This window comes from Numenius arquata, chromosome Z, assembly GCF_964106895.1.
Source record: "Numenius arquata chromosome Z, bNumArq3.hap1.1, whole genome shotgun sequence".
In the NCBI taxonomy this organism is placed as follows: Eukaryota; Metazoa; Chordata; class Aves; order Charadriiformes; family Scolopacidae; genus Numenius; species Numenius arquata.
This window is the reverse complement of record NC_133616.1, coordinates 35,696,123-35,718,742: the sequence shown is the minus strand read 5'-3', so window position 1 is coordinate 35,718,742 and position 22,620 is coordinate 35,696,123. Positions and strand designations below refer to the sequence as shown.

Genomic DNA, 22,620 nt, shown 5'->3' with positions numbered 1-22,620 from the left:
TTCTCACTACCTGTTGCACAAAGTCAAGCATAGCTGCATGCAAAACGTACAAGAAAAACAACCACTGCCTCAAGGAACCTGTAGTTTAAACTACAGCTATGGGGAAAATGCTATCAATACATTGTGCCCCTTCCCATCGTGTTACACAGTGTTGATACAAAAAGAGCATTTCAGCCTGTCAGGGAGGAAGAGAATTTTCAAGTAAATGGCTTTGGCAAGAAAGAAATGGAAAGTGAAAGAAGTTTCAGACTGGTACCCTTCCTTCAACTTTCTCTTGCAGTGTATATTCCAGGCAGGGATGAAAGAAAGAGGGACAGGTAGTCACTGAAAATAATATAAAGACCATGTTAAAGTGCCTCAACTGTGAGCATGAAAATCTGTTTAGAGTGAGCACAACGTATTACCACTGATAAGAGGAACTGAACAGCACCAGGCACAACAGAAGAGTCAGGATTGGTTTTATCAAAAAAAAATGGCAGTGTCCCATCACACATTCAGTCTTGAGGAGAAACAAGAGAGTAAAACTCCTCATAAAAATCCAGGTGAAATGTCAAGTGAAAGTACAAATTGCCTGTATCTGGATGATGTTGGTTTTGGTTTATTGGAGTGACATCTTGGAACCAGGAAAGATGTGCAAAAGCTGAAGTACAGAATTCTATTTTCACAACTAAATTCATAGAAGTAAAATACATTTTAAAAAGTATATTCTTTCTTACTTTTAAAGGACTTCTACATATGGATAGGATATCCTGTATAAGCAAACGTAAAAATAAATGTTACCTAAACACGAAATCTAAAAGATTAATTATCAGTGTATTGGTATGAGAACAATTTAAGGAAGGGAGAGAAGCAGACATTAATCTATCAAGTTACTAAGTAAGAAAATCTGAAGCAACTTCACATGGAAGGTAAATGAGAGATCCAAAAAACTCCTCTGTTCTTCTGAAATGCTCTCCACAAACTATCCGACATAAGTAACTAACTTGACTATTTGCCAACGTAGTGGAAATAATGAGTTTACTGAAAATTGAAATGCAGACTTTTTCATTGGTTTTAAAGAGTGCTCTATTAACCAAGACCAATTTAAATTACTTTCAGTAAAGAAATATGCTTTACAGACACATAGATGCTACTGAGACTTTTATGAATCTTTTTAGAAACTCAGGAAAAAATAGCAATTTAGTTTTAAGCACTGTAGAAAAAGTCTACCACTGACGCCAATAGAAGAAAATTATCACCCCACAAAATCTGGGTTCAGTATAGACATTTCCTTAAATATTTTGAGTAGAGCTATGAAGGGATATAGATTATTCCTTTCTGGCTATAAGAAGCAGCTTTTCAATTTTAGATTACAACATTTTCAAACTGAATTAGATAAAATATTTTACATATGCTTAGAAGGGGGAAATGTGTCCACTTCCTATTTTCAATGCAAAAGATGAAGACAATCTGTGCAGTATTTGCCATTTATTAGGAGAGACAAAGGTCCCTTCTGGCACGTTTAGTTGACATGACAACAGTGATTATGTGGCTCATACATAAACAATCATTACTGAGTCCAAATCTTTGTATCAGATTTTAGGTGAATGCTCAAGTTTAATGGAGCCCAGGGGCTAGAAAACTGCACAAAGTTTTGTGATATAGTTACTTCATGTCCTTTGCTTTTCTTATGAAGTGCACATGGTAGCACTGCATTTTAATTCAACATAAATATTTCATCCTACATAAAGCAATATTTTGTAGTTTTGTAAGGAAACTCTAAAGTAGACCCATTAGGTTGGATAGCAAACTAATTTTTTCATTTTGGCTTTTCACCAAAACAAGTTATGTGCTCAAATTCATGATGCCAGCACAGGAAGGAGCACCAATCAGTCTCTATAGAGAAAGTAGAAAATCTGAATTGCACTCCTCAGGTAAATGGACACACCCTTAATCTAATGTCCACTGCCACATTTAGGATGGACAGGTGTTCTCCCTTCATTCTGCCTAAACTCAGATGTTTGTGAGATAACTAGTTTGCTTCATACATTCTTGAACTTACCAAAAATTGTATTTCAAAAAAAACCACAACACACAAGTGGTTAGATTTTCAACCAGACTTGCTATCAAGACCTGATTTTTTGCCATGAAAATGTTTTATTAGAAATTTTAGGGACAACAGCTCTTGTTCCAAAATCTGAAGAGTCAAAGGAAATTTAAAGAACACAGTACACCTACTACTGACCTTCACAACAAGCACACACATTAGCATCCCTCTTTCCAAAGCAAAAGCTGGAGAATATTGGCAATGTCTGCCAAAAGTGTTAACTGACACTGAGCTTGACAATTTGCTATCCTTAAGCTTAGTAGGAAATAAAGAAAATACTTTTCTCCCAAAGTTTGCTTTTAACCATCATAATCTGAGGAAGAAGAACTAATAAAATGATCCCTATCATCTCTAAATATCAAGTTCTACTACAAATGGATGTACAGTTGGAAGAAAACTCTTGGGAAAAACTGATTCTGTTTGACCATCTTCTTGGCATCTGTCATTAGGTGACAGATTTGTTCCACTCAGAAAAGTATAAATCCCAATCAACACATGCTAAAAACTGGTGGATGAGTGAGACTCCACTATTCTGAAGACTGGGCCTCTTCTATGCAAGAGGTCAACAAGCTGAGAAAGCCATTCATTTGGAACCGCTTGAAAGACAAAGAGGAGAAGAAACTAACTTCTCTGTTAGCAGAGCTCTGGTTGACCTCATTTAGACCAACAATTCAAGATGTGTTGTTAATTGATGAACTCTTTTAGATAATATTTTGGAAGATATTGATTTTCTGCTTTTTCTTCAGCAAATGCACCAATTTTCATTAAATGGAAATTTACCATCAGATTGCAGAATAGAATTTGAATTATTAGGTTGAGAGCCTGGCAAGTAAGGAATAGGCTGTTATGGTCTATTCCCCTGTCTGGCCAATGGTCAACAATTAGATCCAATTCCTAGAAGCATAAGAGATCAAGCGACACCGAAAGGAGAAAACTAAGGAGGAGAGGCACTGGTGAGATGAGTTTGCTAGGGAGCATAAAGTATTCTTCAACAACAGAAGTAAAATACCCCATATCATAGGGCATCTTAACTGGATTGCGAAAGCCCTTTTTAGTCTGTCTTTTTTAAAGGGTTTGGTAATGACTGCAGGCATCACAACATCATGTGCTTGAGTGGCAACCTTAATGGTACAACAAAAGCAGCTGGTTCTTATCCAAGGATTCCAGGCTACCCTAACTTATAAACACCCTAGAGGACAGCATTTTCCGAACTACCTCTGATGTTAATTGATTACTACTTCCTTATCCATTTTTCAGAGCTGGACCACTACTCCCAGTTAGGTCATTTATGAGCAATTGTGCCTATAGATGTTGGTAACAGAGAAATCACTTCCACAGCTTACCAAATCTAGAAACTATAGAAGATTTCTACTGTTTTTCACCTGCTTGTAGGTTGGAAATGAGGAAAGTAACCTGAAAAGAAACAACTACTGATGGAGTGGCAGAGAATGAGAGGTGATTATGATAGATGATGCCAAAGCATCACTAGTATAAAGAAGATAAACTGGGAATATTTATTCATATTATCATATTAACATTAAATGAAGTAGCAGAAACCATTTTCAAAACAAACGTAGAAAACAGTTTTTCAAAAAGCGTGTAGTTAAGCTGCAGAAGTCCCTTCCACAAGTCATATGAATGCTTAACTTTACATGGATTCACAAAGCAATGGTACGATACCATTAATTTACCAATAATCAATGGTACACTGGCTGTGTGACAGGACCCAAAGGGTAATGATTAATGGAGCAGGTTCAAGCTGGAGGCCTGTAACCAGTGGTGTCCCCCAGGGGTCAATACTTGGTCCAGTCCTGTTCAACATATTCATCAGCAACCTGGATGAGGGGACCACGTGTATCCTCAGCAAGTTTCCTGATGATACCAAACTGGGAGGGATGGCTGACACCCCGGAGGGCCGTGCTGCCATCCAGCTAGACCTGGACAGGCTGGAGAGCTGGGCAAGGAAGAACCTCATGAGGTTCAACAGGGAAAAGTGTAGGGTCCTGCACCTGGGGAAGAAGAATGTTAGGCATCAATACAGGTTAGGTGTGGACCTGCTGGAGACAAGTTCTGAAGAGAAAGATCTGGGGGTCCTGGTAGACAGAAAAATGACAATGAGCAAGCAGTGTGCTCTTGTGGCCAGGAAGGCCAATGGAATCCTGGGATGCATAGGGAAGAGTGTGGCTTGTAGGTCGAGGGAAGTCATTCTCCCCCTCTACTCTGCACTGGTGAGGCCACAACTGGAATACTGCATCCAGTTGTGGGCTCCCCAATTCAAGAGGGACAGGGAACTACTGGAAAGAGTCCAGCGAAGGGCAACGAGGATGATTCAAGGATTGGAGCATCTCCCTTATGAAGAAAGGCTGAGAGAGCTGGGACTCTAGCCTGGAGAAGAGAAGGCTGAGGGGAGACCTTATCAATGCTTATAAGTATCTGAAGGGTGCGTTGGAGGAGGAGGGAGCCAGACTCTTTTCAGTGGTTGCCAGTGAGAGGACGAGGGGCAACGGGCACAAGCTGGAACATAGGAGGTTCCACTCAAATATGAGAAGAAACTTCTTTACGGTGAGGGTGACAGAGCCCTGGAACAGGCTGCCCAGGGAGGTTGTGGAGTCCCCTTCTTTGGAGATTTTCAAGACCCGCCTGGATGCAGTCCTGAGTAACGTGCTCTGACATGCTCTGGGCAATCCTGCTTCGGCAGGGGAGTTGGACTAGATGCTCTTTATGGTCCCTTCCAACTCTAAAAATTCAGTGAAATTCAGTGAAATAAATGGCTGTTGAATAAAAGACTAAGAATTTTATTTCAGGAGGTCCTTGAACTAAAATGGTGGAGGCTGGAGGAAATTCAGGAGACAATTTAGCCGTGTTTCTCATACTCTTCTTTTTTACTTTTCCCTGCCCAACCTGTTTTCAAGCAGAGACAACCAGATTTACTGCTATTATACGTGTTCTCTAGGCATTAAATGTTTACTCAGTCCCACAGTCTATTCCCCAAAGGCGTAAAATTTGCAGCAAGTCTGTGGAATAAATGCAGAACAAATCAAGCATCTAGGTTGTGAAGGTACATACAGATGAACATCACATTCTGATGTAGAAGGCTCTTTGCTCAAAACTCAGTCCTGTGGTTTTTGTAAGCATTTGTAAAAACTTCAGTATTTCAACCTATAATCTATAACTTGCAAAATATTAAAGTAATTTTTTAAAAAAGTTATTCCTTTGAGAATGGAAAATTGGATGGAGAAAAAAGTCTGGTACTATATCCAGTAGCAAGGGCATGATGCTTTGCTCTCTAATGTCTCCCTAAGGTCAGGAAGAGGGTGTCCTACAGATGGACGCTGGTATTGGAAAAGAACACACAATCTGAGCAGAAAGAAGTCAGAATTAAAATACAGTCTTAAGGCATTAAATGGGCATTACGAGTTTGCCCCACAGGTGTAATGGCTGACTGTTTCCTCCTGATGATTACTTTAGAACTGCACTTTTGTCAAAAAAGATCGTCATGAGGAAGCGATCCAAAGGGATCTAAGCATAAGTTCTATCAAGGTTTAGGGAGGATAAAAAAATGGTGGTCTTTCCATTGATACTATCTTTTAAAAAGCCATGAAAGACTCAATCCTTTGCAGGTAAATTTGCCAAATGCAGGCTGTGTATCCCTATTATTCAGGTTCACAAAACAGTTCCACATTCACCCTCTTTGCATTAGTTTAGCAAGTACCATTTTCTCCCCACCATCTAATTTCTTACCATCTTTGGCTTCTAGAGAGACCATAATAAAGGAAGAGACCATAATGAAGGGAAAGTTAAAGAATATAGTGAAATTCGGTACTGCAATGGACAAGTATTCATTAAAAATGAGTGCCCTATTTCAAGTGTATTTGTCCTGGAACACCTACAGCAATAAACTTTATCAATCCTAAGAATTTATGCTTTTTACAGTCCAATCTAAGTGTTGGAACTTGTGACCTTAGGATTCTAGCAGCACATATCACTAGACCATCAATCAATCCAGTTAACTGAAAAATCAAGACAACAGCTTCAAAGTAGTTCATTAGGATATCTGCAAGATAACAATGCAAAAAAGAAAATTTGCAGGTAACAACATATGTGAATTTATGAGCTGCAATTTACACACACACATCCCCCCGCCAAAAACCCAAACCCGAAATGAATTAGTCGCAAATTTGTAGAATTTGGTAAAAAACAGGTTAACTTTTAATCTTTTCAAAACTCGTCCTCTTTGAATTTCCCTTCAGTGGTATACCACTTGGGATGCTATCCCAGCCTATTTTTCAATATAGGACAACTGTGGAATTAACAGAACAGCCTGTTTTTTTATGCCTAATTTTATATTCTGAAAGGTTTACTGTGTTTTTCTTAATCCTTAAGTTGCATATTCATTGCTATATTTTCTTCTAACTGCTGTCACTTATATTGTCATGCAGAAGGGCAAATCAGGGTCAGTTTATGTAAGCGGCATCAATCTGAAAAACTTCATCAGTCTTTATTTCAAGGCATTATGCAAAGAAAGCTGACATTAAGAGAGCCTTAACTGACAGCAAATGAAATCAATCAGCAAATCACTAAGCCATAATAAACTCACTCAAGTTGTAGATAACCCTTCCTCTTCCAGGTCTTTAACTACAAGGCCCACCAAATGCAGTTTGTGGGCAGAAATGTCTCCCTTGATTCCATTACAAAATTCTTGCACTAATATAGTGCGTTATTAAATAACTTTTTTCTTGCCCTGTAAGCTATCGATAAGAATAACAAACAGATAGAGATATATTTTATGATAACGGAATACTAAGCAGTTAAGTGAAAAAAGACTAAAGAAAAGATTCAGCGTTTGAAGAAGTTTCCTTTTTCAGTTTAAATGTAATTAAGAGAAAACAGTTTGATTCTGTTTCTGCTACAAAGACTTTTGTGTAATAAAGTCTATTGCCTTATTTACTCCTATTGCTTAGACTCACTTGCTCAGCATTTCTTCTGAGTTTTTGAAATTAAGAGAACCAGTACAAAAAAAGTAAGACCCCAGACAATTTCTAATATTTCTTGGTATTCACTTCATGAATTCATTTTGTAACCCACATGATTATCAACAGTTTAACAGCTATGCTTTTGAATGGGCTTATCTGTGTTACAACAGTACACACTGCAGACAATATCACACAATACAGTCACATCCAAGATACACAGTGGTTATCTGGTAAAACTACTGCTTTGCTGAAGATATTGTGCAAAGATAATCCCATGCAGTTCTGAAAGACAGGATTTCTGACGTAAGAAAAATTGCCTAACAAACAAGGTGCTGTGAAAACTGAACTTGTTGTTTCCTGTTATTGAACATTGCTTTATTTTTGTAGTTACAGCACTTAAGAATCTGCCCTTACTGAGGCAGCTTTGGGTACATATTGAGATTACCATGTCTCTAGAGTAATTTTTCTCATAAAATAATAGTGACTAGAAGTCAATAAAGATGCTTCCTGTTGGGTCCTTATCCTATAAGATGCAGCAACCTGGTAACCAGCTGGAAAGAAACCATCCCAGGATTACAAGTAGAAGCAAAATTAAATAAATAAACTTGGTGAATTAAGACCATATTTTACACAGTTCTTATAGAGCTTTCTTGCATGTAAGTACAGATCATTCATATGAGATTACCCACATGCAACAGATATAAATGTATGAAAAAGTCTAAGTGGACAAAGGCAGATAGTTTCATGATTGCTTGACAGGGTCAAGAAAGAAAATTTTCCATTAAGAAAGGTTACAGCAAGGTTAAACGATTATATACTAACTTTGGCATGCAAGATAATCAGCAGCAGATCTTAACTGAAAAGTTTTTACGAAACTAATAATGCTTATGAAAGAGGCTGGACAAGAGTTAGTAGTTTCATAAGCATAAAGAGACAGCCTTCAGTAGTTGATTAATTGCTGATTACAGATACTGACTTTGATAATTATGGTCCCATAATGCCAAAGACTTAACAGGGTTGGGGTGCAATCAGTGTACCAGCTAACTACAAAGCCTTCTGAGAAGTGTTCTTCATACAGTGTCTATTCATTTATTAGAACGAGGAAAGGCAAGGGAAGAAGTGAAAAAGAGAAAATGTGGCTAACAAAGCAAGGGAGAGAGGCTATTGATAAAGGAGGGGGGAAATGAGGAAAGGAGAGAGCAACAAAAAAACCCATAGAGAACAGGGAGGAAAAGACTGCTAAAAGAAATGCTGTGAAGGGAGGAAGTTGGGAACACAGCCCGCAGAAAGGAGAAGGGGTGTGAAATTCAAATTATAAAAGGCAAATTTCCAACATCGCTGGCATTTTGAAGGTGGCTCACTTTTCATGTTTTAAATTGTGTTTTGCTAACATACATTGATGTTATGTTTTAAAGGAATTATAGTTAAAAATAAATTATGCTAAAATGACTTCTAAACATTTATCATCATGATACAACCTATCTAGACACATGACTCCAGATACCAGCTGAACACATTCAAGAAGATTAAATTAGAGTACTCCATATTACGTCTCTTCAATCTGGTTATTCAGATTTTACTTAGTTGTTAATTATTTTTTCTTAAGCCATGCACCAACTTTATTTTTGACAAATGGCAGTTTGCAAAACATCAGGGTTGCAAGAGGTGTCATCCCAATCTAAGGAGTTTAAAACACTTATTCATTTATGAGTGTTTCAACTCAAGGTGCAAGTGCAAAGTATCATTACATTAATAAAGAATCACTTCTCTCTTCCAACAGTATATTGCAAGGCAGGCTCATGTTCAGTCCAGAAACAGCGTGTTTTAACACTAGGCAGGAAATTAGTCCTTTTGGAAACGAGAAGAAAAGAAGGAGAGGGCAGCCCAGGTGCTGTTGATAGCAGCTGTTGAACTCCTGGAGAATGAAGACCCAGTTTTACCCAACAAGAAGCAGCAGTACGATTCCAGAGGAGGCAATGTTCTGGCCTCTATAATGAAATGGATAGTTCCTTCTGTGGATGAAATGGTGGAAATTAAAAGAAAACACTAGAAGTGCGTGCACATAAATGCACTATCAAGACTCTCTTAAAAAGGTTTCTCCTTTCTGAAGTATTAAGAGAAAAAAAACATAATTATTTGTTCTTTTAACAGTCATGCCATTAAAAAAATAAAAAATAGGCCCCAAAACAGAAGCACAAGATTTAAAATACTAATAACTCAGTTTCAAGCAGCTACTTCACGATTAATTCATCCCATTAGGTCCTCAAACCACAAGTGATTTATGTTTGAAAGACTTGCCCTACTCAGAGGATAAAATCTGATGACAGAATTATAATGTTACCTTTGAAATCACTTGCTTCTTTAATTTGGGAAGAACTTTTTACTGAGAAGTAAACAAGGGAATGAGAAAGTGTTCATTATTTTGAGAAAAATTATCAGCAGAATTATGCATATCTTTTAGCTTCTAATCTATCAAGCATAAATCTAGAATTAATGAACAAGTGAAAATAAATACAAATTAAGAAGCTCCTAACAATTTAAACTACATTTATGTTTGCCCAATTAATTAGAAAAAGTGGACCTACAACACAATCAGATAATGCACGACTAAATCATAGATGAATACATAATTTATATAAAATAAATACTAAGAACCCACTCCATAAATTTATAATGATTATACACTAGCACTGAAGATATGTCAGTACTTGTCTATAGTACGACCACCACTATAAGCCTTTATGTTATTACTGCACTTTTAATTTCAAATTACCCCCAAACACCTGAGAAACACAAAGAAGTACATCTAAATCCCACGTGGACTTCCTAAACCTGCATGAACAGATGGACACATGCTGAAGACAGAGACAGAGGGAGAGAAGACAGAGGGAGCACACAATGGGGGTGTGGGGGGATAAAGAGAGAGGCAAAGAGAGAGGGAGAGAGCCAGAGGGAGAGCGGGGACAGAAATACAGGGAGAGAGGCAAAGCGAGTGAGACAGAGTCAGAGTGGGAAAGACAGGCAGAGGGAGAAGGAGAGAAGGAAAGAGATGGAGAGAGAGAGAGACTGAGGCAGAGCAGCAGGCAGAGATGTACGGAGGGAAAGCACGAGTGTAGGTACAGCAGAAAGAGCAGGCACGGCAGGGAGAGGGAGAGGAAAAGCAGCAGAGAGTGACCAGGCATGCGGCTGAGAGAGCAGGCATGCAGTGCAGAGTGTGCACACAGGGCACAGGGAGAGACGGCGTGCAGCAGAGAATGAGAGCGTGTAGCAGAAAGAGAGACAAAAAAAAAAAAGAGGGAGACAGAGAGAGACAGGCAAGACATAGCGAAAACTTATCCATCTCAGACCCACCTGGAGGGGAGAAAGCACACCACAAGTGTATAGTCTCATTCAAAATTAAGGGAGAGCTTAGTAATGAAAAATACAGATTTACCTACTCAAGTCCTTGTAATGAACTAAAATTTTCTTAATATGCAAGGGATTTCCAACAGTTGGGTCAATCTTACATCTCTGGTGAAGGGCAGCACACAAAGAAATGCTTTCTCTTAAGACCTATAAATACCGACAAATACAGATACATGTGTGTTCACCCCTTTTACACCAGAAGCTTGCCTATAGTCTCGTCCTCACATCTGCTTTCTCATACACCACATAAATGTGTTAAATATTCACATCCTTATTAAAGTCACTCACAAAATTTGCTGATTTGTATTCTCTAATTCATATAAATCCTGTAAAACAGCAACACAAAGTTTATCTGTGAATATCAGTTCTCTTCCAAACCAACATCCAGAAATCACGTCATACTCTTTAGCAACCAGTATTAGAGAAGGAAGAGGCCCACCATGCCAAATACTGACCAAAAGCAACAAGCACAAATTAATAGGGCCAATTAATAAAATACACAAATGGAGACTTTGAAGACAGAGGTCAAGGTAGTTCCCATGACACAGAATATGATTACTCTTTCCCTAATTGCACATCTGCAGGCAGCTACCATGGTGTGAATTTCAGTGGCTGGCTGATCACACAGCCATATGCATATCTTTCGGACACACAGCGGATGTGATTCTGACAACCACAGTTCTCGATGCCACTGTTTTTCACTGACAACGGCTGAATAAATGTGTTACTTCTGTGTGTTAGAACATCTGTGACATCCTCCATAAGGTCAGTGCTCCTCTACTTTGAGCAGCTCCTGTGTCTCCTGCACTCCTATCAACCTGCAAGAGTAGATACAGAGCATAATCCAGGTACACAGGGCAAAGCCACTGATCTGAACTTTGTTAGCTTTTCCCCTGTTTGGGAATTGAGCACTTGTACATCGTATGTATACTTACATACTTGTAAGTATACATTACACATCCTACTGCTATTGCAAAACTAGTCTGAGGTACTTAAATTTGCTTCAAGAAGTTTCTTTCATACCAGTTCTTACCCTACATCTCCAAAGAGAAGAAATTTATTGTGAGAGTATACCAATACTTAATTATTTATACATGAACGTTTAAACCTTATTTGGGGACTTTTTGCATTGTTTTTTAAGTCAAATTGCTTGCCATGAGTATTCATTACGTATTTGATGCAAAAGTACTTGAAACAGCTCAGAATTAATCTTCTGAATGACCACTTCTTCTGTAAGCCAGTAACCTCTTTCAGAAGAGAGAGTTGTGAGAACATTATCCTCTTCCTAAAAGTGTAGCACAACTCAATTTTGTATTTTATAAAAAGTTGATAACATTTACTGGTTAATTTAAATAGTCATCAGCCAAGCAAGACTACTAGAATTAGGAATCCCATGTTATTTCACTTGCTCTTTTTCACCCTATATCCTGTATTTATTGAAGGCTACACATACGGTTTCACTTTTTGTCTTCAGTGGGAACATTCATGAATGGCCAGAACAGCAGACCTTAAATCCTGTTCTCATGTGTTTCAGGTGCTTTAAAATAACACTGTATTTTCCACTTTCAAACTTAACTAAGTAACAGAGTACGACTTTGTGACATAACATCCTTCACAGCAATTAAATACCAGGTGAGTGTTTCAAAGCTATAGCAATCATATAATTTTACTCTTTGAGATACTGTACTTTTTTCACTACTTATCCATCTCAAGTGATATTTTCAAACTACTATAGTAATTCTTGTTACAGTTTCCAAGAATTTAACAAATGCCTACAAATTAAGTCATACTTTCACTACTTGCATGAGGCTTTAGAAGACAGTTCAAGGACATTCTTGGTGAATAACTTACATTTCAATCTACTATATAATTTTGCAATTCAAGAGCCATTACTTAAAGTGCAGGCTTTGCAGAAGATACACAGAACTTTGTGTCCCAAATATTTCATTTCATTATCTACCTATCTACCTATCACTAGAGTATACAACACATTCTTTAAAAGACGCACACCACTTCCTATATGGGTTAACAATTGTTTCATTTGGGAATAACAGGGGGTTTATTTGCCTGTTTGTTTGATCAACCCTGTAAGTATTCATGGTATTTGGAATGTTGGATCCATTTGCTAGGAAAAAACCAACCTTCTGGTTTTACAAGATAATTAATTAAGTATGCCACAAAAACCCAAATCTCTGATAGCTTAGTTCACATTCAAGTAACTTAGGTTCATTATACCAATCTTCTTTCCACTTGTCTCCTATAAAGAAACCATATTTTCCCCAAGAAACATTCATATAGAGATAACAGCAATTTAAAATTTCCAAGACTTCCCGTATTCCCAGTGACAAGGAACATAGATCCCTAATGTTGCTGAGCACATTAAGTAAACTAAGGATAGCAGATTTCATCTAAAACACCTTTAAGAGCCATGTGCTTTCTGAAAAAATTGGAAGACGTGTATGCACATACAAATATATTAACTTTATTCTTCCTCTCATGTTATGAAAAAGTGATACACACTGAACTAATGGGTATAAAATTATTATTTATTACTGATTCCAGCCACCTACTACAAACTGGATGCATGAATAATAAAAATAAAACAATGCAATCTTCTGTGAGTACTCAACAGTTCTGATAGCCAGTGCTCTATCCCTACCATACTGTCTAATTTAGGATCTTAAATTTTATGCAATTTTTTAAAAGAAAGCATCAAATATCAATAAATTTAGACTTGGGAAAAAACCTCCTTAACCTCCTTATGTCTAACAGTTGGAGATAACAAGGCCTTTAACTGAAATGTACTTGTCACAGACTAACTATAAAATACATGTAGTAGTAGTAGTTACAGAGACCATGCATGCAAACAATTCCACTGGTTTTAATAAGAAGTGTCCATAACGCGATTACTAACTGCTTGCCTCATTCACGATTGCAGGATTGCTCTTGATATAGTTTTGCATACAGTGAAATAAAAATCAATTAGCTGACTCCCAGCTATGAAAGGGAAATTTTATAATAAAATCTCCAGAACGTACTTAGAAAGTCATCAAATGGGCACTTTGTAAATAGAGACGTGGATAGGGGGAAGAGAGAGGAAAGAGCAGAGGAAGGAGGAGAGGAAAAAGTAGAAAAGGAACTGCACAGTGAGATAGACTGTGAACCATTGATGCTGTTTGTGTACATACAGAGTAACCACGTGTAATTTGAGCTGTGGGGTGAACAAAAAAGTATGTTTACAACACTGCACCACCAGTAAGCTACCCAGAGCGCACATTGCTATGCGTTAGTTATACCACAAGCACTCCGTAACAAATGTGAAATGCAACTTTTTTATACTTTTCATCTTCTTAGAAAGACAGAGTAGGCGGTCTTGCAAATGCTTCTACAATTTTTTTGAGGTCAAAAAAGAATGGCACTTGGGATGGGACTGAAAAAAAAGCAGCTATCACTGAATAGGCCACTGAATTAGAAGAGCAGTATTTAAAAACTGGTGATTTCTTGACAGCTTCTTTGAAAAGGTGCCACCTGTGGAACCTTTTCACAGTCTTAAAAGCGATCATCACTGTACTGGGGAAACATTCACAACTCTAGCCTCTGCTACAGACATACAGCTGTGCTAATTAAAGTTCATAGGAATCTCAAAGTGTTACATATTACTACTTTATTATGGAAACACAATAATACACACATAATTCAAATCTTTATCATATTGAAATGCATGCATGCAAGAGGGCAAGGGTGAGAAACGTCCAGCTTAGAATCTGCCTTTCTTGAATGTTTGATTTTGGGACCCTGTTCTTGCAATTACATACGGCATCGAGAACAGAGAATCTACAACAAATTAAAAAGGATCACTGCAGAAATGTAGGCGCACTATGCAACAGTAGCATTGTCTGACTTCCTTGTGCTTTACATGACTGGCTTTCCTCTCTGATTCACATAGAAGAGCACGATGAAGGAAGTATGTACTCACTCTGCCTTTCATTCTCTCATTGAGAAAACAGAATGTTCAGCCTTTAGCAATAATGTATCACAAGAATGAAGTCATTCTGCACAGCTATAAAGACTAAGGCATAGATGTGTATAAGGCATAACAAACTTAAAAAATAATATTAAGGCATTGCACAGAATCCATTATCAGAGATGAAAATATGTACATTTTCAGTTCATTTTCCCCCTCCATTGTTTCCTCCTAATAAAATTAGTATTTTGAAATATACAAGTCTTTAAACCTACATGAACAAACCAGCTTCTATATTTAAGTATTCCAAATAGCAGTTTTTTAAATTAGGAATGCTCAAAAATCACTATTACTTCTAAAACTGTAATGTGGAAAAATCTGATACTGACCAAGAATCAGCATAAAAATCCTGTCTTTTTTTTTTTTTTTTTTTTTTTTTACTATTTGTCTTGCTTAAAATGGGGGGGGGGGGGGAAGGAAAGGAGAGAGTGATATTAATTTTCAAATATAAAATTTGCATTTTTCCATGGTCATATTCCTGTCAGTTATTTAACATTATAACTGCAAAAATAAAAGTTCACATCATCTCTGAAATACCATATTCAAGAGTATACAGAGAAATTATTTCTCTTTCAACTGTTGACTGCAATAGTTTTGAAGCTTTTTGTTTTCCACATATTCAGAGCAGTCTAGCTTCTTGCTCTCTCTCAGGTGCAAAAAAGGAAAAAAAGAAAAAGGATTATTTTAGACTCTAACCTGAAATGCTACAACCTCTGGCCTGCCCTTCAGCCCTTCCACTGCAAAGGTCTCTAGGTGCAGTTTGGGTAGCTGCAGGGTGAAGTCATTCCTGGTTGCCGCAGTCCATGACAGCAAGGTCTGATCTCTGACCTAAAGGGAAAAAAACAGCATCAATGGTAATTCCCCTTCAGACACATTAACTGGGATGAACTGGGTCCCCTTGAGCCCACTGAGTGGACTTGCATTGATCGCTGGACCTGAAATCCATGAATAAATTTAGGACTAATTGATTTTTCGTTGCAAATAAATCTCTAATTCAGAGTGCTGGGAGAGAATCTTAAGAAGAAAAAGCATCTTCCCCTGGTCTGAAATGAGAAGGAAAGAAGAGACAGTAAGGGCTCACAAGCCCACCTGGTATATACATTTCACAGATCTCTCCCCTGTAAAAACCTGGTAAAAAAAGAAACAGTTGTTGTACTTCTGACTCAAACGAACAACAGCTATAAAATTAAAAAGTTCATATGATCATACAAAAAGAAGCTGGCATATGAGTTCCGTCTACTGTAGGGAGATCATATCAGTCCTCCACAATTAGATTCATTTAATATCAATTCAGTTAAACCCCAGATTAAAATGAATAATCCTCAAACAAAGCAAAATAAACCAACCTGTAGCTCTGTAATTAACAGGAGAAAAAAAAAAACAAACCACCCTGTTACTAGATTTCTTATTGTGGACTCACTACAAGAAATAATGCACTAATTGGTATTAACACACTTTTATACAGTTTCTAACTACACCAATTTGGAGTGGGAAATGCTAAAATTTGCACAAAATTCAGACAGGTTGATATTTAGTTAGTTTTGCAGGCAGTCTGAAACGGAAGGATAAAACAACCTTTCCCCCTTACCCCCCCCCTCCCGCCCCAAAGCAGCACCGATGTCATTTCTCTCCGTACGGCCGCCAACACACCCGAGGGCCGTTGGTGTCACAGTGCCACCTGCTGACCGCGCCGGAAACTGGTTTTAATTGGGAAACTCGCGTGCCTTCAGAGGGATGGCAGAGACAGAGGTAAAACTCTCAGCAATGTCAGCGATTAACGCTTTTGTCTTTAAACACAACCAGACTTACTGGTGTCGCACGCAAGACGAGTACTGTTATCATTGTTTGAAGTGCAACATTTTTCCACATATTACAACATGTAATTAGTCTATCAGCACGGATATGAAATTACACATCTTTAATACACAACTTCCCTGGACACATCACTTGCATTCATACACCATATGCTGCCACGCACCCATTTTTCATTCTATTTAATACAAAAATTATCATGTTCACCTCCAGGAGATCCCAGTAGTCAGATTAGATTCTAATACAGATGGATAGACACACATACAAATATATATTAGTACAAATGGAACAGATGAAATACATTCATTCGGCATAAACTATATCTGTTGGGTAGTAATAACTAGTACTGTAAAACCAATTTAATCTCTTTAACAACAATACGCAGTCTGATAGTAAAACATATACTAAATATATAGTAAATGCATCTAAATCCTTAGATACACCATTTACTAAATACTATTTAAAACAGATTTCAGTTTTTTCTTACAGCCTTCTTTGCGCAAAAGAATTCACCAAACGTGACTTAAAACATATGTCCATTCATTTTAAATCGCAGATTACTTTTTTGTAACCACTTACAAAATTAGATTTTTTTAAAAGTGTTGATTATGAGGGAACATATTTCAAATAATAATAATACAGCCTTTGAAATCTGCTCTGATTGAAAGAAGTATGCATGTGTAAATCTACTGATACAAAGAAGAAAAGATTTTATTTTATTCGTTGCTCTGTTCTGTGGGAATAGGGAGCCCTACATTTCCCAAGTTGACCTAAAGAATTCCTGTCAATACCTGTGGCTGCCAAACATATGCACTATGATGCAATTTTTATAACAGGAAAGGTCCTCTACACATTTTTTGCACACATAGTGCACTAGGTTCAGGATATACAGTCCTGTGGAACAAACATACTCTCTAGAGTGTTCTGTCAGCATGTGTAATTCCGGTCAGATGTTAACCTCACTGAATATAACAAAATGCATTACTTTAAATACACACACACACATATATATACACACACACACATACATACATACACTTGATTTACATTTTTATAGCTTATATATCCCAACTTTTCAGTGTCTTTGCTGCCAGTATGCACACAGATAAAAGAAAACATTAATGTGGATTAAGGTACTAAGAATTTATCAACATCAAACCACCAGTGTTTTGCCTTCTACCCTTCTGAACCGTAGTCAATAGATCTAAATATTTTACTGCACCCTGGCCAATTCATTGTTTGATGTTTAAAAACTCACCCAGAATCAAAGAAAATTTATTAAATTTCAGCCCCCAAATGAGATACTATTAGCTTTGAAAGTCAAGTTTAACTGCGATATTGATGATTCTCTTTTTTCTGTGACAAAATTCACAAGGGAAATCCCTATGTCAAAGTACAAAAGCAGATTGCTAATACTAGGGGGAAAAAAACAATGTATAAGCAATGTAGGTATAATACACACACAATACAGACAGTGGAAGTCCTTTTAACCCTATTAGTTTCAAACTCTCCATTTCAGTATTGGGGCCTGACACTCACTGAACAATAAAATACAAAAGCCATTTTTTAAAATGGCTGAGTTGTGGTTAACGTATGCCATTAATACCACTGCAGCAAAAAAGTACATATTAGCTCCTTAAAGCGTACGATACTTGGTATGAAGATTCACAACTAAAAAAAGCAACCCCAAAACTTTTTTTTGTTTGTAAATCATAAAGATCTTTAGATCTTTAGATCAAATGGTAGATCGTAAAGAGTAAATCTCATTAACAACATGCATATCAAGAAACAGAAAATGAAGCTTTGAAAAATACAAGGAAAGATTTTAAGAACAAAAGACTCGGCATATACCATACAAATATCATAACATTGTTTCTCAAACAGCGAAAACAGTCTTCAAGTTGGCTACCTATTCAAGGAATGGAAAGCTACAATGGCCATGCTGGCCAGGAATCAAGCTGCACAGGCCGTACCTATATGAAATCTGTTAAGAAGTAATTTCATCACTTCCTGGGTTTTTTGGGGTTTTTTTTGAGATCCAGAAAGATAATGACAGGAGCTGGGAGACTGATTATTTTCTCAATCTCTAAGGATGTAAGCATAGTACTCACATACACACATTAAAGAACTCTCAGGCAAAGGTAAAACTGGTAATTTTATTAAAACAAACCTTTTTTTTTTTTTTTTTGATTGCTTGGCAGGAAGGAAAACCATTCAGAGCTTTCTTACATTTAATGACACTTTTTTTTCCTCCACGTGAAATCTAAAGCAAGATTATCTTATCTGAGAGGTCTCCTTAGACTAAAGACCTAATACTACATTCTGAAAAACCTGATCAGCTAATTAGGCTTATTGTAATTATTAAAAATGTCTAAAACCAGTTTCACTTCCCTATACTCAAAAATTAATAGAGAGGGGGAAAAAAAAAAATGTATCTATATCAAATGCTAGTGAAGATTTGGGCTATTTCTGACTATGGTAAACATAATTTTGGTTGACACCATGAAAAGTTGCAAGAGTTGAAAGAGTGAAGCTCAGTAAGTACTGCGACAATGGGCTGCTAAGCATGATCATTAGATTTTTCAGTTTAGCCATACATAAATACTGTCTGAAACCAGGCAAAACTACAAATGGATTCACACAACTCTACCACAATACTTAAAACATTTTAAGACAAACGAGCGTTGTGACTTATGATCATGTTTACCTTTTTAATTAATTAAGAGGGCAACACAGAAGACAAGATTATAGCCACTCAATTTAAAATCAATAAAGTACTGATGAATTCAGATCAAAGCTGAAACTGAATAATAAACTGAAGTTTCATCATTGACTGAATCCAGGGGTAGAATTTGATGGGCTAATTCTACATGTTCAAAAATGATCTTAAAAATTGTCTGCTGATCAAAGATAACAATAATTTTGTCTACAGCCCACTTCTGTGCTCACTTCTTTATCCTCTGCACAGTTTGAGCTGGCATGCCCAGTTATGCCAATAGAGACAAGGTACTAAACGCTAGCAGTTGTAAATGGGCTTACCCCTCCCTAATGTCCTTGCTGCATTACTGTCTGACTGGTACAACAAAACTGAGATTTTAGTTCCTTATTTTGGGCCTAATTCAATGCTTTCTTATGGTGCAGAGAAAATCAGATTATTTATGGATATAGACTTCACTATGTAAGCTATATAGGAGAACCTTTTATAACTTCAAAGTCCACCAATTCTACATAAAAAATAGTACCTAGAAAGTAAAAGACTTTGGGCATATTTTATTTCCTATTACTATTTTTAATAGCCTATCATCTGCCATTTAAGGAGTGGAACAAAAACTACAATGATGTACTGATTCAGTGATAAGTGAATGGCAAACGATGACTTAGTCTGCTTGACTTTGAGATGACCATATTGCTGAGATAACAGAAGCTGCAAATATATTATGCAAATCATTCTAAAAAAGCACAAGCAAAATGGTTTCTACCACACTATAATGTGTTCTGCATGTGACATATAATTAACAAAAATGTTTTTATAACTTTTAAAAATAGAAGGAGGCAGTTTGAATGCAAACCACATCTTAGTCCTAACCACAGTCTTGTAAATATGTGGCTGATTTAGCTGCATAATGTCCATACCTCCAGGGCAGCACGTAGAATGGAGGCCATATCGCACAAATCAAGGACATGCACATCTACTGAACATCGTCCTCTGCCTTCTTCGATGAGAGGTGCTTTAACAGAAGTAAGTTACATGCTACATCATTTGAAAGAGCAAGTCTTTGTCACAGTGGCATAAATGATCATGGAGCTAAGAATAATAAAAAGTATGTAGATTGGTGGACAAAATTAAACCTTCATGAAGACTTCCTACTTTTTAATGTTTAGCTATGAATTGTTGACGTTCTCTTACCCTATACAAAAAAAGGCAAGCGAATATACATGAAGGAAGTTGCAGCAACAATAGTACTGAACAGTGCTAGTAACAGCAGTTCTTCTCGTAAGTTGCCAATACAGATGATCTTTCTCGGGATATATCCATATACTGTCATTCCTGCATATGGGCTCTCTAGAGTGATCGCACCTGAAGTGTGATCCTGCATTCCTTTAAAATAAAGTGTCTTCCTTTAAGGGAATACAGACCCCAAAAGATTTGCTGAAGGCTTCAGCATATGAGACATCCGAAGTACATACCACAGCACCCTGTCACATCCAAGAAGCAATCTGTTAATATCAGTTGTTCATGCACACCAGAGTCCAAGTCTGCCCTGAAAATAAGGCAACCACTCAAAAAGTGTATATTCGTCTTATTGAATGAGGGCCTATATAATCATGGACACAATATTTTCCATGAGAATGTTTCAGCAATCAAGGATCACTCCAGAAGTAGAGAGACTGCCTGTGACAAGATTGCATTGCTTAAACTGAAGGCACTTTAAATCAAACATCTAAAAACTGGAAAACTATACCCAAAATCAAAGAGTGAAACAGCTGAGGAATGATGTTGGGAAGCAAACAGTCAACTGAACTGCAAAAATACCTTTTCTTTTTAATCTTGCTTAGACAAAATAGTGCTTCATAGGAGGGACAGGGAAAAGAGATACATGGTACAGTTGAATGGATATTTGTTATATGGCCTTCACAGTTAGGTTTGAGTACTCATTAAAGGCCACATGATCATTACATGCTCTTTTGTCAAAAGAAGTAATACTTGCTCAAACCCAAGCATCTGACTTCTGTTGATAATGCAGGTTTTAAATAACATTTGCACATACCCTGCTGTAGGTAGCCATACATGAATGCAATTAAGTATACCAAATATTTCACTTAATTGAAAATCTACTAAAAATTTCTGTATTAGCATACAGATTTAATAACTATCCTTTTTGATTAGTGCCATGCAAATTTGTATTCAATTACAATACAACCCATTTCATAGGTGGTTTTTAAAAAAAACACTAATTATTGCATAATGGCATTTGTGTCCATGTATCTCCTAAAACTGATGTTTTGGGTAAGTTTGGCTTTTTCTTTTTTTTTTTCTTTTTTTCTTAAAAACTAGTCAAGAATCTGGAAATTAATTTTTAGAGTAGAATACCATCCCAGGCTTACCTATAAGTTTAATTCAAGCTTTCTCATATTACCACACAGACTACATGCTCTGTTGAATAAGATGTTAATTTGATCCAGAGTTGTTTTTTGCAAACATTGACCACTGCACCTAAGCTTCACTGTAGTTGCAGGATGTGCACTATAATACATCCCCTGTGAATGGATTTCAGTGACCTTGGGCTGAAAATGAACCTATGTCTGGAGAAAATAACAGTTAATGCATTCAGTAATTCCACAAATCTCTGAACAAGGATTTTTCCTTACTGAAGGCAAACTAAACTACATAAAAGTATTCAGCCTTTAAAAAAAAAAAAAAAAAAGACAAAGAAGACAAATGCACTCTGAAATTAGTTATTTAGATATGTCTAAACTGAAAACAGTTAAGCACATGGATATGACATTCGGCAATGTCTTATCTTTAGTTTGTCAAGGTTTTTAAATCCCTCTTGAGCTGGAGTACCATTTTTAGCTTGACTAGGTCAGAATGACACCGAACAATATGAGTGATGACACACTAGACAGCTATATGGACAGAGTTGTCATCAGCAAGCCAGCTGTGCTAACACCTGTATGTCCTGCACAACTGATCTTTAGGAACAAGGATCAAGAAAGTCAGATTACTGCAGGGGGGTTTAGGGGGGAGGGAACAAAAGTCAGTCATAAAGCATTGAAATGAAGAGGTGCTAATTTGAGATGGAGGAGGAGAAAAAGTAATCTTTTTACTGCATTTCTTTCTTATCCCAGAGAAATAATAGCTTGTTTCCTACTATAAGCTTCTCAGTACAAACAGTAGCCATTTAGAATTTTAATATTGGGGCTTTTTTGTGATTTTATTGCATGTACACATACCCACTGTTTCAATAGGCTTGTGACAGGGTTAGTATAGAACAATCAAGGACAGCAGTGATGAATACACCCTGAGCACACACACACAAGCAGGCTTCACACTGTTAACGTGTCTGAACACACAGAAGAATAAGCTTTGGGAGTGACATTGGGCTATGGAAAAAATTTCAAGTTAAGATCTCCAAAACAAGAGCTTTTAAATCATTATTCAGACAACTAAAATATATGATACACTATAGATCCACGTTAACTCAGAGAAAGGTGGCTCATCAGTACATCTCAAAGTACCAAGTCACATCTATTTAAGTCTGACTGTGGCAGCTAACTTAAGCCTCGTAACTGTTGTTTTTTCAATGCCTGATCAATTT

The 22,620-nt window shown here is 37.0% G+C and overlaps 1 protein-coding gene across 1 annotated transcript in view; it reads right to left on the bottom strand.

The window, feature by feature from the left end:
- The window catches only part of CCDC171 (coiled-coil domain containing 171), a 154,296-nt gene that overhangs the window by 31,823 nt on the left and 99,853 nt on the right, over positions 1 to 22,620 (bottom strand). The window contains exon 24 of the mRNA XM_074166111.1: positions 15,185 to 15,316. Within this exon, the coding sequence (XP_074022212.1) occupies positions 15,185 to 15,316 (132 nt within the window). The remainder of the gene's footprint in view (positions 1 to 15,184; positions 15,317 to 22,620) is intronic.